At 43.9% G+C, this 18,402-nt stretch overlaps 1 protein-coding gene across 1 annotated transcript in view; it reads right to left on the bottom strand.

The window, feature by feature from the left end:
* Window positions 1–17,994, bottom strand: part of LOC138669933 (somatomedin-B and thrombospondin type-1 domain-containing protein-like) — a 108,939-nt gene extending 90,945 nt beyond the window's left edge. The window contains exon 1 of the mRNA XM_069756812.1: window positions 17,664–17,994. Within this exon, the coding sequence (XP_069612913.1) occupies window positions 17,664–17,892 (229 nt within the window). The 5' untranslated portion in view covers window positions 17,893–17,994. The remainder of the gene's footprint in view (window positions 1–17,663) is intronic.
* Window positions 17,995–18,402: the final 408 nt, after the last annotated feature.

Genomic DNA, 18,402 nt, shown 5'->3' with positions numbered 1-18,402 from the left:
ATATCCATTTCTCCTTTATAGAAACTAGTGCATAAAATGTGTGGAAATAAATTAGTTGTCAACCATACTTTGGATAGAACGCAGAACATGTACTGATTTCCTTAGGTACAAGTTGTGAACAAATGCATTGCATATATTATATGGAATGACTGGTACATGTACTAGGCCGTATACAATGTACATTAGAGGCTTAAAAATGCATTTGACCCTTTTGAAACAGAAAACTACCAATCTTGTATATCATATATGATACCACTATTCCTCTAAATTAATAAGTACACCTAAACTAAATAAAACTCCAGATCAGAAACCCTAAACTAATAGGACACCAGACCCAACATTAAAGAAGCCCTCCTCCCATCAAAGTTTTAACCTCTTAATATATTGCAGTCATCATACTACATAGCACTGTGTACTTACAAATGCTCATTTTGCCTTTATACGATATGTAAGGTGTAGATATCTATACTGTGCACAGACCCTTCCCCTTACCGGGCATAGTGATCCCTGGTATTTTTCCCTCTATAACGCAGAGAGAGACTTGATTTTTCATACATCAGATTACTCTATAGAAGGACTTCTGCCACACAGGCCAAGGTGAAACTTGGGCATCACTGGGCAGATCCAGGTGATGCCCAAGCTTTACCATCCGTTGTGAATGTCCGTGACAAGATTAATAAAAATTGCTTAATCCATATTGTTTTCAACATTTTTTGTCATGTTAACCAAAGTAAAAAAAATATTAAATGATATTGCTAAATTAGGGATTGCTACAGCCAGAGAAAACACTACTGTATGAAGGTTATTACTACTTCTGTAAAAACCACCTCCCCAGAAAGCAAATCATTGGGCAATAATAATTCTAACAATTTTCATGCAGACTAACCATTTTAATGAAGACTTCGTATTTCCCTCCAGTCACTTAATCATGATGTTTAAAGCATATGAACGCAGACTACGGCCGGCGTCACACCTAACGTATAAAAATACGGTATGTTTTTTACGGCCGAGACATGAAGAAATGTTCCTGAACAGTGATCCGTATATCATCCCTGTGCAATGCGAGGATGCGATTTTTTTTTTTTCTCAAAAAAGTATCCATGTGACATCCGTATGGCGAGATTTTCACGCCGGCTTGCAAAATGGACATATCATGGATTCATGGGCTCAAATATTTGTGAAAACATATACAGTATATATATATATATATATATATATATATATATATATATATATATATATATATATATATACATATATATATATATTCACAAATATTTGAACCTAGATAACTTGGAGAAGATCTGCATGGAGGAGTGGGCCAAGATAACTCCATAGACCTGTGCCGGCCTGATCAGGTCTTATAAAAGACGATTATTAGCTGTAATTGCAAACAAAGGTTATTCCACAAAATATTAAACCTAGGGGTTGAATAATAATTGACCCACACTTTTATGTTTAAAATTTATAAAAATTTAACTGAGCAACAAAACTTTTTGGTTTGTAAGATTTATGCCTCTGTTAATAAATCCTGCTCTTGTTTGAAGTTTGAAGGCTCTAACTTATTTGCATCTTATTAAACCTGCTAAATCTGCATATATATATATCAGTAAGACACACATACCGTATACTGTATATATATATATATTTCATACAGAGCTAGATAGCAGAAAGGCTGGTAATTCATTTGTTGGCTTTTGCTAAATCATTACAGAACCCGAGAGGATATGAGACATGATTTACATACAGTAAACCATTGCATATCCTATATGTTTTTACATGTCCCTCACTAATAATGTTAGTTGTGTGTGTTTAAAATATGGGAGTTGTGTTAAATTAAAGGATTAATTCACGGAAAAAACTGGCTCCCATGCAATTTTCTCCACCAGAGATGAAAAGTCAGTGATTGAGGGCAGATATTAATAGCCCAGAGAGGGACCATGGTTATTAACCCCCCTGGCTAAAAACCATCTGCCCCCAGCCACCCCAAAAAGGCGCATCTGTAAGAGGCGTCTATTCCGATACTTAGCCTCTCTCTTCCCACTGCCCTGTAGCATTGGCATATGGGGTAATATGGCATTAATGTCACCTTACTATTGTAAGGTGACATTAAGCCTGGTTAATAATGGAGAGGTGTCAATAAGACACCTATCCATTATTAATCCAATAGTAAGATAGGGTTAAAAATACATACACACATTAATAATAAAGCATTTTAATGAAATAACGAAACACACAGGTTTAATATCTGTATTGCACTCTCAATCCAAGCGAAGCCCTCGTTCTCCTGTAAAAAAAATTCCAAAATAAAAAAGCAACAATATCCCATACCTGTCCGACAAACAGTCAAGTCCCACGCAGTAATCCATATCTGGGGGCGTTTACATTTTACAAGCGGTAGCGCTGCTAATGCGGCCACTCCTCGCTGTAAACGACTGGGGAATGAATGAAATGCAGAGTGTGTGGAGCTTCGGTGACTAGCGGTGCCATCACTGAAGCTGCGCCCCCTGGCGGCATAAACTCATATGAACTCTTGAGCGTGGGAAAATCAGCTGGCATTTTCCCAGGCTGAAGAGTAAGGGTATGTGTCCACTTTCAGGTTGGCCGGCGGTATCGCCGGAGTGGCTTAGCCGCTCTGCGGTTAGCCCCGCCTCCTTTCTGGGACGCGATGATGCCGGATGTGTTCACAGCACACATCCGGGATCATCGCTCCCCACCATAGGGCCCTGTGCTATATCTTGCGGCGACGCAGCGTCGCCACAAGATATACGGACATGCTGCGATCTGAAAAGACGCGCAGCATGTCCGGAGTCGCAGGGCCGCCGCGTGCGTGTTACCACGCATAGTGGAGACGGGATTTCATTCAATCCCCTCCACTATGCTGTAACATCTGGAAGCTGCGTGTCTGACGCTGCGGCTCTATGCAGCGTCAGACACGCAGCGTTTCCTGCACGTGGAAACATACCCTTAATCACTGACTTTCCCTCTCTGGCGGAGAAAATTGCTTGGGAGCCCACGCCAGTTTTTTTCCGTGAATTAATTTGTATAATACAGCTGAGAAAACAACGGATGATGGGAGCTGCCCCATAGATTAACATTGGTCCGAGTGATATGCAATTTTTTATCGCATAGCACTTGTCCGTATTACGCTCTAGTGTGACTCCGGCCTAATGGAAACATAAAAATTAACAAAAAACACTGATTCTTGATCTCAGCTGATGGAAAAAGGAACTACATAAAATGGGAGGCCTCTGACTATTTGGAATGAACATTTACTGCTGCGAGTGTAACTTATACAGAAGCCATACATTTATTTTCCCTGCAATGTCCTACATATCCCTGCCCCCAAGAGGGGCTCCCTATGAAAAGAGGACTTGTGAAGACACTCCTGTCATAGAACTCTTACCAAGTTTGGAGTCCTGTCTACATATTCCTAATATAGTCCTAATATAGTCTTAACATAGTCCTAATAAGGCAGCGAAAGAACCTGAAATGGCAGACAGGACCCAGATACATTTTCTTGTATGTAGCTATACTGCACTTTAGTTATTGCCACAGTCTAAAATGAAACATACTGATATTCTTTGGCCGATAGGGTGGGATATTAACTTTAGTATCCATTTTAAATGCATCAGAGTATATATAGTTATATTACTATTGTTATTATAACGTACATAAAAACATTAAATGTGATTATGTAGCAGTGTACTAAAATACCTGGGAAAATGCACATGAAACCCACCCTACATTCTGATCCGCACACATCTGCTCTGCACACTCTATAGTTTTGAATAAGAGTTCTGAACTTCTGTGCTTTTAGGATATGTGCACATGACGTGTTTTTCACACGGATGTTAGGCTATGTGCACAAGTTGCAGATTTGCCTACGGAATTTTCTATGCGGATTCTGCATCTCTTGGCAGAAAACACAGGTCAAAATCTGCGCGTTTTTTATGCGGAGTTTGTGCGTTTTTGTTGCGGATTTACTGCAGATTTCATGGGTTTTTACCCCTGTGGATTTCTATTATGGAATGGGTGCAGAAACTCTGCAGATCCGCACAAAAGAAATGACATGCTCCTTCTTTGAATCCACTGCGTTTTCCGTGAGGAATTGTCCGCACCATTAGCACAGCATTTTTTTTCCATTGATTTCCATTGTAATGTAAATCACTTGCGGATCTGCACGTTTCTGCGCGGAAAAAAACGCTGTGGATCCGCAGGAAATCTGCAACATGTGCACATAGCCTAAGAATTTGACTTGCTGTGCACATGTTGTCTTTTTTCACTTAACTATTGCAGGATTCGAAAGCTATGAAGCAGCTACAAGAAGTGAATTGACCATCCAATTGGAAGCCAGCACTACTTTATCTATGAAATTTAAAAACAAAAAAGCCAGAGGCAGATCCACTGCAAAAACGATGTGAAAGACATCAAAGAAGACATTTCAGGAAAAAAATCTGCGCGAAGCGAAAAATAATGTAGGTATGCCACCGTCTAAAAGATGCCATGTGTACACACCTTTCAGTCCCTACAGGATTATTACTAATCTCAGTTTATTAGGCCGGTTTCACACGTCCAGATAATTCCGGTACCGGAAAAAATCGGTACCGGAATTATCCGTGTCCGTGTGCCCCTACGTTTCTGTGGCACATCAGTGTGGCACACGTGCGGTACACGTGCGACACACGTGTGCCGCCCGTGTGTCCACTGGGTACCACATGCACCGTGCTGGGTACCACACATACCAGCATCTGGTGCTGAAGCCGCGATTCATATCCTCCCTGCAGCAGCGTTTGCTGCAGAGAAGATATGAATAAGTGTGCTGAAAATAAAGATCTATGTTACCCCCCCGCCCTCCCACCCCCGTGCGCCAAACCCCCCCCCCCCCTCTGTTCTGAAAATACTCACCCGGCTCCCTCGTTGGCTGTCGCTTCTTCCTGTTCTGGCCGCAGCTTCTCCTGTATGCGGTCACGTGGGGCCGCCGATTACAGTCATGAATATGCGGCTCCACCCCTATGGGTGCACATAGATCTTTATTTTAAACACACTTATTCATATCTTCTCTGCAGCAAACGCTGCTGCAGGGAAGATATGAATCGCGGTTTCAGCACCAGATGCTGGTATGTGTGGTACCCAGCACGGTGCATGTGGTACCCAGTGGGCACACGGGTGGCACACGTGTGCCGCACGTGTGCCACACTGATGTGCCACAGAAACGTAGGGGCACACGGACACGGATAATTCCGGTACCGATTTTTTCCGGTACTGGAATTATCTGGACGTGTGAAACCGCCCTTACACAGAGCTATCCAAAATTCTGAAATTAACATGAGCAGTAAGTCTGATTTAGGACTTAGTCACACAACAGCACATAAGCACCAGCGCATATTCTTTCATCGGAGAGAATCAGGTCAGGACGATTATTCTAACCACGCTCCGATAAGATTTTGATCTGTGTTTTTTGTTTGTTTGTTTGTTTGTGATGACACACAGATGGTGAAAATGTACGCACAAAAGAATAAAACGGATAAAAATCAGATCCAGCACACTGATGAAAATGAAAATTGGTCCTTGCGTGAAAAAAACGCAGACTTGCAAATTCAGCCAGATAATGACCACTCTTTCTTTTCCCAGCAAACAGATTCCAGTTTACATTCCTTAAATTTAACCGAAAAAAAGCTGCACTCTGATCGGTGGCTGATGAAAACACGAGATTTGATAAATCAGACACATATGTATCGCTTGTCAACCAGATCACAAAAAGGAACAAATCAAGAAACACACTTTTAAATGATCCTGAATGATCTTTGTATGTGTCTATATAAAAACAGCAATGGATATTAGTATTTATAATATTCCACATTAATTCTGTTGTAGCTACCAGCACCATAACATAGGCGAGTAACTAAGGCTTCTTTCACACTAGCGTCGGAATCTCCCCGTCGCAATGCGTCGGGGAGAGATTCCGACGCTAGCGTTTAACGCTTTGCACAATGGGTGCAGCGGATGCATTTTTCCGGCGCATCCGCTGCCCCATTGTAAGGTGCGGGGAGGTGGGGGCGGAGTTCCGGCCGCGCATGCGCGGTCGGAAAAAGCGGTCCGTCGGGAGAAAAAAACGTTACATGTAGGGTTTTTTTTTCCCGACGGTCCGCCAAAGCACGACGCATCCGTCGCAAGACGGATGCGAAGTGTGCAAATCCGTCGCAAATGCGTCGCCAATAGAAGTCTATGGGGAAAAAACGCATCCTGCAAGCACTTTTGCAGGATGCGTTTTTTCTGCAAAACGACGCATTGTGACGGATTTACAAAAAACGCTAGTGTGAAAGTACCCTAAAAGACATGTAATATCTTTTTACAAACCGTACCTCCGATAACACGTGTCACTCATCAGTTTCTGTGTTTGCCCTAAACTAGGGAGTTTGCATCTGTCAGGAAGTGGAGACTCATCCTAGCCTGACCCCTGTGTAATCCTCCTTTTGTGCACTGTCAAAATGCAGGAGGCCTAGGCAGCGCTTTTATGCCAGTTACCTATCATAGACAGGATCGCTCATCACTAATAAATAACTGACACAAATTACATTCCCTGTAAGGCCACAATCACACTATCAGTATTTGGTCAGTATTTTACCTCAGTACATGTAAGCCAAAGCCAGGAGTGGGTGATAAGTACAGAAGTGGTGACATGTTTCTATTAAATGTGGTCTTACACTGAAATGAATTATAATTAAATGAATGTGATCTTTGTTATGAACTGGTGATTCAGAAACACAATGGACCTGGTGGTTAAGAGCACAGAAGTGACCTGATAGTTACAAATAACATAGGACGAGCTCTGAGACGTGGGAACTCTGCTGACCGCAATTCCTAATCCTATCCTACCACACTAGAGGTAGCCGTGGATTGCTCCTAACGCTCCCTATGCAACTCGGCACAGCCTGAGAAACTAGCTAGCCCTGAAGACAGAAAAATAAGTACACCTTGCCTCAGAGAAATTCCCCAAAGGAAAAGGCAGCCCCCACATATAATGACTGTGAGTAAAGATGAAAATACAAACACAGAGATGAAATAGATTTTAGCAAAGTGAGGCCCAACTTACTGAATAGACCGAGGATAGGAAAGATAGCTTTGCGGTCAGCACAAAAACCTACAAACAACCACGCAGAGGGGGCAAAAAGACCCTCCGCACCGACTAACGGTACGGAGGTGCTCCCTCTGCGTCTCAGAGCTTCCAGCAAGCAAGAAAAACCAATATAGCAAGCTGGACAGAAAATATAGCAAACAAAAGTAACACAAGCAAAACTTAGCTTATGCAGGGCAGACAGGCCACAAGAACGATCCAGGAGAGAGCAAGACCAATACTGGAACATTGACTGGAGGCCAGAAACAAAGAACTAGGTGGAGTTAAATAGAGCAGCACCTAACGACTTAACCTCGTCACCTGAGGAAGGAAACTCAGAAGCCGCAGCCCCACTCACATCCACCAGAGGAAGCTCATAGACAGAACCAGCCGAAGTACCACTCATGACCACAGGAGAGAGCTTGACCACAGAATTCACAACAGATCTTATACTGATCAGTGTTAGGCTAGGTCTAATTGGCCGCATGAAAAAATGGGCAATTATCTGTATTCATAACCTCTGGTGGCCGGGACCGAGAACTACGGTAGTTATTTCCATCTTGGCCAATAAAGGGCAAGATGGCAATAACTTCACCAGCACATTTTTTCATGTGTAAACTAAACTAAACAACAATATGTATTTATTATCTGTATTTTCACCCTGCTAATAGCTGCTGACACAATCCCTTTGAAGAGGTCCTGTCATGAAACTAGAGGCATAGTTGTGTGGCATTCTTATGTTCTAGCACTGGTGATCAAGTTTTGAAGCCTTATGTAAATCTGCCCGGAAATGCATTGGTTGCGTTTCAATAGACAGTTCATTAAGGCTCCCGCAAAGCACTTCCACGCTTATTTGCATATGGTTTTGAAGCTCCATTTCCTGGGACTGGTACATCTAAGGAAATGTATAATTTTTATTGTTGAACCTATACAGCCATACTACCAGATTCAATAGCAAATTCATCCTGAAAGCTTCCCTTAAAAAAAATGTGAAAAACAGATCAAATGTAGAAGTGTGAATGAGGGCTCCAGCTGACAAAATAGCAACTTTGCAGACGCAAAAACGTGCAGAGCCATGATTTTATTATTCTGGGAAAAGTCATTACTGCTGACTTCCAATGTGTCAAGCAACAATAACATCAGCATATTTTAGTTTCCTGTACGAATGAATGTATCTGGACAGGGAATGTGTTTTCTGCCGTAATACCAACATTTCCAGCGGATTCGGTTTCTAGTACAGCATCAACACAGTTCATTCCACGAGACAGGTGTAACAGCATTTTGCTTGCAAGATTAAGGCCACGTTCACATATTCAGTATTTGGTCAGTATTTTACATCAATATTTTACCTCAGCATCTGTAAGCCAAAACCAGGAGTGGAACAATCGGAGGAAAATTATAATAGAAACATGTCACCACTTCTGTATTTATCACCCACTCCTGGTTTTGGCTTACAAATACTGAGGTAAAATACTGACCAAATACTGAACGTGTCAACGTGGCCTAACTGATTGTTCAGGGAAAGGAAACTGTGCCACCGAGGTTTAAGGCCGGCGTCACACTAGCGAGTTTTACGGACGTATGAGCGCATAAAATACGTCCGTAAAACACGCATTACACACGGCCCAATTATTCTCTATGCCCCAGTTCCTATCTGCCGTATTTTACTGATCCGTATTATATGGCTTTCTACGGCCGTAGAAAATCACAGCATGCTGCATTTGTCACCGTATTGCGCAAAAAAATTGCCAATGAAAGTCTATGGGGGCCAGAAAAATACGGATTACACACGGACCAGCAGTGTGACTTGTGAGAAATACGCAGCGGTGTTAGAGAGAAAAGCCGGCAATTCAGTGCGGTGTATAGTAAAATCACACTGACAGCTTACAGTAGAATAGGTAGAATAAATGTGTACACATAGAATAGGTATATATATATATATATATATATATATATGTCAGTGAGACACATATATGTATATATATTAATATTTCATACAGCGCTAGATAGCTTAAAAGCCGGTAATTCAATTGCCGGTTCTTGCTATCTCCTTCCAAAACCCAACATGATATGTGACATGGTTTACATACAGTAAACCATGTCATATTCCCATTTTTTTTGCATTTTCCACACTACTAATGTTAGTAGTGTGTATGTGCAAAATTTGGGCATTCTAGCTATTAAAGGGTTAAATGGCGGAAAAAATTGGCGTGGGCTCCAGCGCAATTTTCTCCGCCAGAATAGTAAAGCCATTGACTGAGGGCAGATATTAATAGCCTGGAGAGGGTCCACGGTTTTTGGCCCCCCCCCTGGCTAAAAACATCTGCCCCCAGCCACCCCAGAAAAGGCACATCTGGAAGATGCGCCTATTCTGGCACTTGACCACTCTCTTCCCACTCCCGTGTAGCGGTGGGATATGGGGTAATGAAGGGTTAATGTCACCTTGCTATTGTAAGGTGACATTAAGCCAGATTAATAATGGAGAGGCGTCAATTATGACACCTATCCATTATTAATCCAATAGTCTGAAATGGTTAAAAAAAACACAAACACATTATTAAGAAGCCTTTTAATGAAATAAAAACACATGTTGTTTTAATATTTTATTATTCTGGTAATCCACCTGAAGACCCTCGCTCTGTGACAAAGAAAAAATAATAAACCAACAATATTCATACCTTTCGAGGATCTGTCACGTCCCACGATGTAAATCCATCTGAAGGGGTTAATTTTTTTTACAGCCAGGAGCTCTGCTATAATGCAGCTATACTCCTGACTGTAAAACCCCAGCGAATGAATGGAAACTAGGTCAATGACCTGAAGTTACCTTCATTCGCGGTGAGGCGCCCTCTGCTGGTTGTCCTCATATGAACTCGAGCCTGGGAACTTTTCTGATTTTTTTCCCACGCTCGAAGGACATCCTGCCTACGCAGGAGATACGGACCACTATTTTGGGGACTTTTCTGCGTATTACGGCCGTAAATTACGGACCGTATTTTTATACGCTGAGTGTAACGCCGGCCTAAAGCTGTAGCATGACCACTCTGTGTGAATACAGCTTAGGCCGGGGTCACACTTGCAAGAAACTTACACGAGTCTCTCAATACCCGGCACTCGGACAGGAGCACTCAGCTGCATGGAAATACATGCAGCCGCGCCCTCCGGTCCCGAGTGCCGGCGGCAGTGCCGGGTTTAGAGATGCGAGACTCATGCGAGTTTCTCGCAAGTGTGATCTCGGCCTAAAAGTTACAGTTCCAAGAAAACAAGATTGCCTTAACTTGACTGTGCGACTTAGATGTAGATGACTTGTTACGACTAATCAGTGATAATTTAGAATATTTTTGAATATTTGCCATATAGCTATTGTGTTTCCAATGCAGTCCTGTAGATAAAGCTTATCACACAAACTTTACCCTATAGGAATATGTTGAGACTTATGGTATCACTAGATGGTGGCCTGATTCTAACGCATCGGGTATTCTAGAATATGCAGCCACGTACTATATTGCCCAGCCACGTACTATATTGCCCAGCCACGTACTATATTGCCCAGCCACGTACTATATTGCCCAGTCACGTACTATATTGCCCAGCCACGTAGTATATTGCCCAGCCACGTAGTATATTGCCCAGTCACGTAGTATATTGCCCAGCCACGTAGTATATTGCCCAGCCACGTAGTATATTGCCCAGCCACGTAGTATATTGCCCAGCCATGTAGTATAATGCCCAGTCACGTAGTATATTGCCCAGTGATGTAGTATATTGGCCAGCCACGTAGTATATTGCCCAGCCACGTAGTATATTGCCCAGCCACGTAGTATATTGGCCAGCCACATACTATATTGCCCAGCCACATACTATATTGCCCAGCCACGTACTATATTGCCCAGCCACGTACTATATTGCCAAGCCACGTAGTATATTGCCGAGCCACGTAGTATATTGCCCAGTCACGTAGCATATTGCCCAGTCACGTAGTATATTGCCCAGTCACGTAGTATATTGCCCAGCGACGTGGTATATTGCCCAGCGATGTAGTATATTGCCCAGTCACGTAGTGTATTGCACAGTGACGTAGTATACAGCACAGAGCCACTTAGTATATTGCCCAGCCACGTAGTATACAGCACAGAGCCACGTAGTATATTGCCCAGTCACGTAGTATATTGCCCAGCCACGTAGTATATTGCACAGCGATGTTGTATACAGCACAGAGCCATGTAGTATATAGCCCAGTCACGTAGTATACAGCACAGACACGTAGTATATTGCCCAGTCACGTAGTATATTGCCCAGTCACGTAGTATATTGCCCAGCCACGTAGTATATTGCCCAGCCACGTAGTATACAGCACAGAGCCACGTAGTATATTGCCCAGTCACGTAGTATATTGCCCAGCCACGTAGTATATTGCACAGCGATGTTGTATACAGCACAGAGCCATGTAGTATATAGCCCAGTCACGTAGTATACAGCACAGACACGTAGTATATTGCCCAGTCACGTAGTATATTGCCCAGCCACGTAGTATATTGCACAGCGACGTAGTATATTGCCCAGCTACGTAGTATATTGCCCAGCCACGTATGTAACAGGTTAAAAAATAAAAAAGAAACATACTCACCATCCGAAGAGCCCGTTGTAGTTCCGGCGCTTGTGTGCGGTGTCCGGTCCCAGGGTTAGTATGAGCGCAGGACCAGTGATGACGTCACGGTCACATGACCGTGACGTCATGGAAGGTCCTTCTCCCATAGCATCTTTGGAAGCGGAACCTGCCACTTGCACTGCTGAGGAGAGGATGCGACGGCGGAGGGTGAGAATAAGGTTTTTTTATTATTATTATTTTTAACATTAGATCGTTTTACTACTGATGCTGCATACGCAGCATTAATAGTAAAAAGTTGGTCACACAGAGTTAATAGCTGCGCAACCGGAATGCGTTACACAACTGGCATTAACCCTGTGTGAGGGCTGACTGGAGGGGAGTATAGAGCGGGCACTGGCTTACTGCGGGGAGGAAAGAGCGGCCATATTGCCGCCAGACTGCGGGCATCGCTGATTGGTCGTGGCAATGGTCGTGGGCGTTTTGCCACTACCAATCAGCGACTTGGATTCCATGACAGACAGAGGCCGCGACCAATGAATATCTGTGAGAGATAGACAGACAGACAGAAAGACGGAAGTGACCCTTAGACAATTATATAGTAGATGGCTGATCAGGTTAAAATTAGACACAGGTTCATGAAGTCCAACCTGATCAGTGTGGATCCAGAGAACTTGTTTACCATGTTCACAAGTGCAAAAACGCACCTTTTTTCAGCTGCATTTTTCTGTAGGTACCAGCACCAAAATACACGATAGGAGTCTAATCTGATTGATTCATTACTGCTGCAGTTTTTTTTATATAGAAACAATCCCATCAAGAAGCATGCATGTGTTAATAAACTCAACTACAGACAACTTCTCCGGGATCCAGCACCAGTCTGCTCCTCTTCTCGGTGACATCAACTCTCTGAAGATTGTCCGGGTCACTCTATGCTTTATGTATGAGATGGGAGTCTCTTTTACAATGTAATGCCGGTTGCACACGTCCATTTATTTCCGGTATGGGAAAAGAAAAGGTACCGGATATATTCGTTTAAGTGTGTGTACTACGTGTGGCACACGCATGGCAACTGTTTGCCGCATCAGTATCACACCGCCGGGGAAGAAGCACTACAGTAAGCGTTGATCCGTGGCAGCAGGTGCTGAAGCTCATTCTCCCCTGCTCTGCCGGCGAGCAGAGGAGAATGATGAGCGTTATATTAAAGTCTGTCCGACAGCAGGTGTGGGCTTTTGGGACTTTTACCCCATCATCAGACACCTGCTGCCGCTAATAACAGTGACAGTAGGTGCGGATGATCGGGGTATTACACAGCCGCCGGCTGCGATCTAAGGAAATAAATGAATGAAAATGCCGACGTGGATTCTCCCCCTTATTTTCTTGAACAAACGAGACAAAACTCACAGCTGGGGGCTGCAACCCTCAGCTGTCAGCTTCAGCAAGGTTGGTTATCAAGAATAGAGGGGTCACCATGCTGGTTTTTAATTATTTAAATTATTAAAAAACGGCGTGGAGTCACCCCCCCCCCATTTTTGATAACCAGCCTTGCTAAAGCTCACAGCTGGGGGCTGCTATTCTCAGGCTGGTAACGGGCCTCTGATATGGGGCCCTCCTAGCCTAAAAACAGCTGCCTGCAGCTTCCCAGAAAGGGCTCATCTATTAGTTGCGCCTTTTCTGGCACTTTGCCCGGCTCTTCTCACTTGCCCTGTAGCGGTGGCAAGTGGGGTAATATTTGTGGGGTTGATGTCACCTTTCAGGTGATATCAAGACCACGGCTTAGTAATAGAGACACCTATAAGACACCCATCCATTACTAATCATATAGTTGTATTGTTTGTAAATAAAGACTCAGCCAGAATAAAATCCTTTACTTGAAAAAATGACACAGACTCCTTTATTATTCTAAATTAAACCATACTTACTGCAACACCTAATTCCTCGACGCCCTTGATCTCCTGTAATAAAAGCAAAATAATAAACCAACAATATACCATGCCTGTCGGTCGTTGTGTCCCACTCTGTAAACCATGTCTAAATATTTTTCAACCTGGACGGTGCCAAGATGCGGCCGTCCCGGCTGAAAACCACTGGTGAATGAGCTGCTGCGAGTGCATCATTCATCAGCAGTGGCATAATCGAGGCCAGGCTGAACTGCGGCGATCTCAGGACCATGGGAAAATGCCTATGATGATGTCACCGCTGGTGAATGATGCTGCGCTCTCAGCATCTCATTCACCAGTGGTTTTCAGCCGGGACAATCGCATCTTGGCACCGTCCAGGTTGAAAACTATATAGACCCCAGACATGGATTCAAGTGTGGGACACAACGACGGACAGCATTTCTGCACTTATTAACCCCTTCACGACATGCCCGGTACTAGTACGGCGCATGTTGTGTCTCCCCCTTTGATGTGGGCTCCGGCGGTGAGCCCACATTAAAGTCGTGACATGTCAGCTGTTTTGTACAGCTGACATGTGGCGCAATAGCAGCGGGTGAAATCGTGCTTCACCCGCCGCTAGTAACCTGTTAAATGCTGCTGTCAAATGCTGACAGCGGCATTTAACTACCGCTTCCGGCCGCGCGGTCATATGATCGGGGGTCGGCGATGCGTCAGGATGGTAACCATAGAGGTCCTTGAGACCTCTATGGTTACTGATGCCGGCCTGCTGTGAGCGCCACCCTGTGGTCGGCTCTCATAGCAAGCCTGCAATTCAGCTACATAGCAGCGATCTGATGATCGCTGCTATGTAGCTGAGCCGATCGACTGGTGCCAGTTTCTAGCCTCCCATGGAGGCTATTGAAGCATGGCAAAAGTTTAAAAAAATTTTTTTAAAAAATATGAAAAAAACAAAACAAAAAAAAAAACCAGTTTAAATCACCCCCCTTTCGCCCCATCCAAAATAAAACAATAAAAAAAAAAAAAAAATCAAACCTACATATATTTGGTATCGCCACGTTCAGAATAGCCTGATCTATAAATAAAAAAAGCATTAACCTGATCGCTAAACAGCGTAGCGAAAATTTTTTTCGAAACGCCAGAATTAGGTTTTTTTTGGTCGTCGCCACATTGCATTAAAATGCAATAACGGGCGATCAAAATAATTTATCTGCACAAAAGTGGTATCATTAAAAATGTCAGCTCGGCACGCAAAAAATAAGCCCTCACCCGACCCTAGATCACGAAAAATGGAGACGCTACGGGTATTGGAAAATGGCACTTTTTTTTTTTTTTTTTTCAGCAAAGTTTTGAATTTTTTTTTCACCACTTAGATAACAAATAACCTAGACATGTTAGGTGTCTATGAACTTGTAATGACCTGGAGAATCATAATATCAGGTCAGTTTTAGCATTTAGTGAACCTAGCAAAAAAGCCAAACAAAAAACAAGTGTGGGATTTCACTTTTTTTGCAATTTCACCACACTTGGAATTTTTTTCCCGTTTTCTAGTTGAAGACATGGTAAAACCAATGGTGTTGTTCAAAAGTACAACTCGTCCCGCAAATAGTAAGCCCTCACATGACCATATTGATGGAAAAATAAAAAAGTTATGGCTCTGGGAAGGAGGGGAGTGAAAAACGAAAACGCAAAAACGAAAAAGGGTCACGGCGTGAAGGGGTTAAGCAAATAGGTTTCTTCCATTTTTTTCATTGTATTTTTTAATATGTCTTTTTACATGCTTTTTAAACTGCGTTTTTTTGTATCTTGTTGATATGTCTTTTTTTTTCAAAATTCCATTTTTATTGTAAGATTATACCATTTTCAATTACAAAGATACAAAAAAGAACAGGACATTATCATCATCCATATATCATAGAATAGAAATATAATGTAAAAATAAAACATCAAGTTATAGGAAGAAAAAGAAGGGGAGGGAACATTTTAAGCCATCAGTATTCCAATTAAGGCCGGTTTCACACGTCCAGATAATTCCAGTACCGGAAAAAATCGGTACCGGAATTATCCGTATCCATGTGCCCCTACGTTTCTGTGGCACATCAGTGTTGCACACGTGCGGCACATGTGTGCTGCCCATGTGCCCACTGGGTACCACACGCACCGTGCTGGGTACCACACATACCAGCATCTGGAGCTGAAGCCGCGATTCATATCTTCCCTGCAGAAGAAATAGTGTTTAAAATAAAGATCTATCTTCCCCAACCGTCCTCCCACCCCATGTGCGCACCCCCCCCCCCCCCCGCTGTTCTGAAAATACTCACCCGGCTCGCTCCCTCGTTGGCTGTCGCTTCTTCCTGTTCTGGCCGCAGCTTTCCTGTATGCGGTCACGTGGGGCCACCGATTACAGTCATGAATATGCGGCTCCACCCCTGTGGGACGTGGAGCCGCATATTCATTACTGTAAATGAGCGGCCCCACGTGACCGCATACAGGAGAAGATGCGGCCAGGAGAGGAAGCAGCACCGGCGAGGGAGCGAGCCGGGTGAGTATTTTCAGAACAAAGGGGGGGGGGGATGCAAATTGATCAAAGAGATGCTCCAAAGCCTGAATATATGAACAGCAAGTTGTTTTTTTTATATAGAAAATATTATGTTCATTCATCTGAGCATTTCCTTTGCACTTTTTCAGGCGGGATTCGGAACATACCCTAAGAGTAAAGACACGGGAAGCTGCCATAGCAATGCTGAAAGGCAACCAAAGACCGGACAAAAAAAACCAAACCAATGCACTAGCCTCGGCCATTTTATTTTGATCTTAAAGCACCACTTCAACGATTTTTGTTATTTCCTCACTGAAGTGGTGCTGCTAATCTAAGCTCCCTGCCTCGAATAATATACTCCCCACTCACCGTCTTCTGCTCTTCCCAGCACTGCTCCAGTCCCAATGTGCCGTCTTGTGACCACAGCTTCTGAAGGACTGGAAGTCAGAGGTAACGATCACAGGCTCTCAATGTAACCTATGAGAGCCACATTCTGGCCTCGTTCTGGCTCTCATAGGCTTATATTGAGTAGTGATTTCCGGTTTCCCCAGAAAACACTGGAGCGTTCCAACAGGTGACAAACTGCAGAAGACGAGCAGAGTGGGGCCAACAACAGTTAAAGACATCAGCTGGTACATTTCATGAAATTTCAACTAATTCTTGATGAAAACATAACACCATCTAAAAAAAGCTGAAGTGAAAAGAGATCCTAAACGTGTCAAAATCCACACTAGACTAACTCAAAAGGCGCAAGCTGAAGGTTTTACAATGGCCCTCACAGTCCCCTGATCTGAACACCATTGACAATCTGTGGCTTAGACCTCAAAATAGCAGAGCATGCAAGACGACCCAGGAACCTCACAGAACTGGAAGAATTTTCCAGGGAAGAATGGATGAAAATCCCTCAAACAAGATTTGAAAGACTCTTGTATGACTGAAAAAAAGCATTTGCAAGCTGTGATACCTTCACAAGGGGGTGCTACTAGGTACTAACAGGGTGCCCAAACTTTTACATTGGCCCATTTTCATTTTTGTAATGTTTAAAAGGTAAAAGATGAAAATATATACGGTTTGTTGTTTTTTTTTGCTTAAAATACAAAGGAAATGTGTCATCTTTAACTTTAGGCCTTTTAAGGATCATATCATCTTCAACTTGCTTTTAATTTTGACCAGGGGTGTCCATACTTTTACATGCCATTGTATATATTTCTTTATATATAAAGTCTATGCACGCACAGTTTTCACAAGTAGCATATTTCCAGCTGAGCTCTATATTGGGGGTTATACCCCGTGCTGTGACCCCCACTCTTCCCTATAATATGTACCAGCCACATTGGGCACAAGTTACCATCCATGTCCCCTAATTACTGGAGCATGTTAATGGCGGCGTGTCAGTAGGCTGGCACAGACTTCCATCACTCCGCACCGATGCCATCTCCCTCATTAAGCCCCCTGGCACAGCCATGCACGGTAGATGACACGGTCCTCTGCCCCAGCACTCACCGCTGTCCCCGCACTGCCCCGCGTAGTCCTCGCAGCAGTCGGCGCTCCGGTGGCAGTAGGTGTCGCAGTAACACGTGCTCCCGGTGGCCGTGACCCCGCTGCAGGCATTATTCCTCCCCGGGCAACACCTGGGATGTCCGCGTCGGGCACAGACACATCGACCACCCGGGTGCTGGATGACAAACACCGAGCAGAGGAGAAGCCACAGTCCGGAGCTCCGGAGCTGCATCCCGGAGAAAGGTGGGGTGGCACAGGTTGGAGGGGCGCCTGGTGCAGTCACTGTGCCCGGCGGGTCATGTGAGGTCAGAGCCGCCTGACGGGCACCGTGCTCCAGCTGTGCCCAGGTGGTGAACGAGCCGCCCCAGCTCCGGGGGGCTTTACTATGTGACACAGGCGGGAGGAGGCTCCGGGCCCCCCTTCCTATTGGCTCCCGACAGACGAGCCCGGCTGGGACCCCCTCACTGAGAAGCTTCATAGCGGAGACATCAGTGGTAGCGCCGGTGTGTGACGGATGGATCAAAAGTCTCAGGTGGAAGAAAATGTCGCACTTGAGGAATTCTCGCTCTAGATTTCTCAGTTTATTTTTTCCCCATGGGTTAATTTAAAACCTTTTGAGGGCTCAATTTTCTTTTTGCAATTTCATTTTTTTCCTCTCATTTTTCAGAAAGCCATAACTTATTTTTCTGCCAACATAGTTGTATGAGGACTTGTTTTTTTGTCAGAAGTTAATTATGAGGCA

Source organism: Ranitomeya imitator, chromosome 1, assembly GCF_032444005.1.
Source record: "Ranitomeya imitator isolate aRanImi1 chromosome 1, aRanImi1.pri, whole genome shotgun sequence".
In the NCBI taxonomy this organism is placed as follows: Eukaryota; Metazoa; Chordata; class Amphibia; order Anura; family Dendrobatidae; genus Ranitomeya; species Ranitomeya imitator.
Note: the sequence above shows the minus strand (reverse complement) of the source record. Positions and strands in the feature narration are given on the sequence as shown.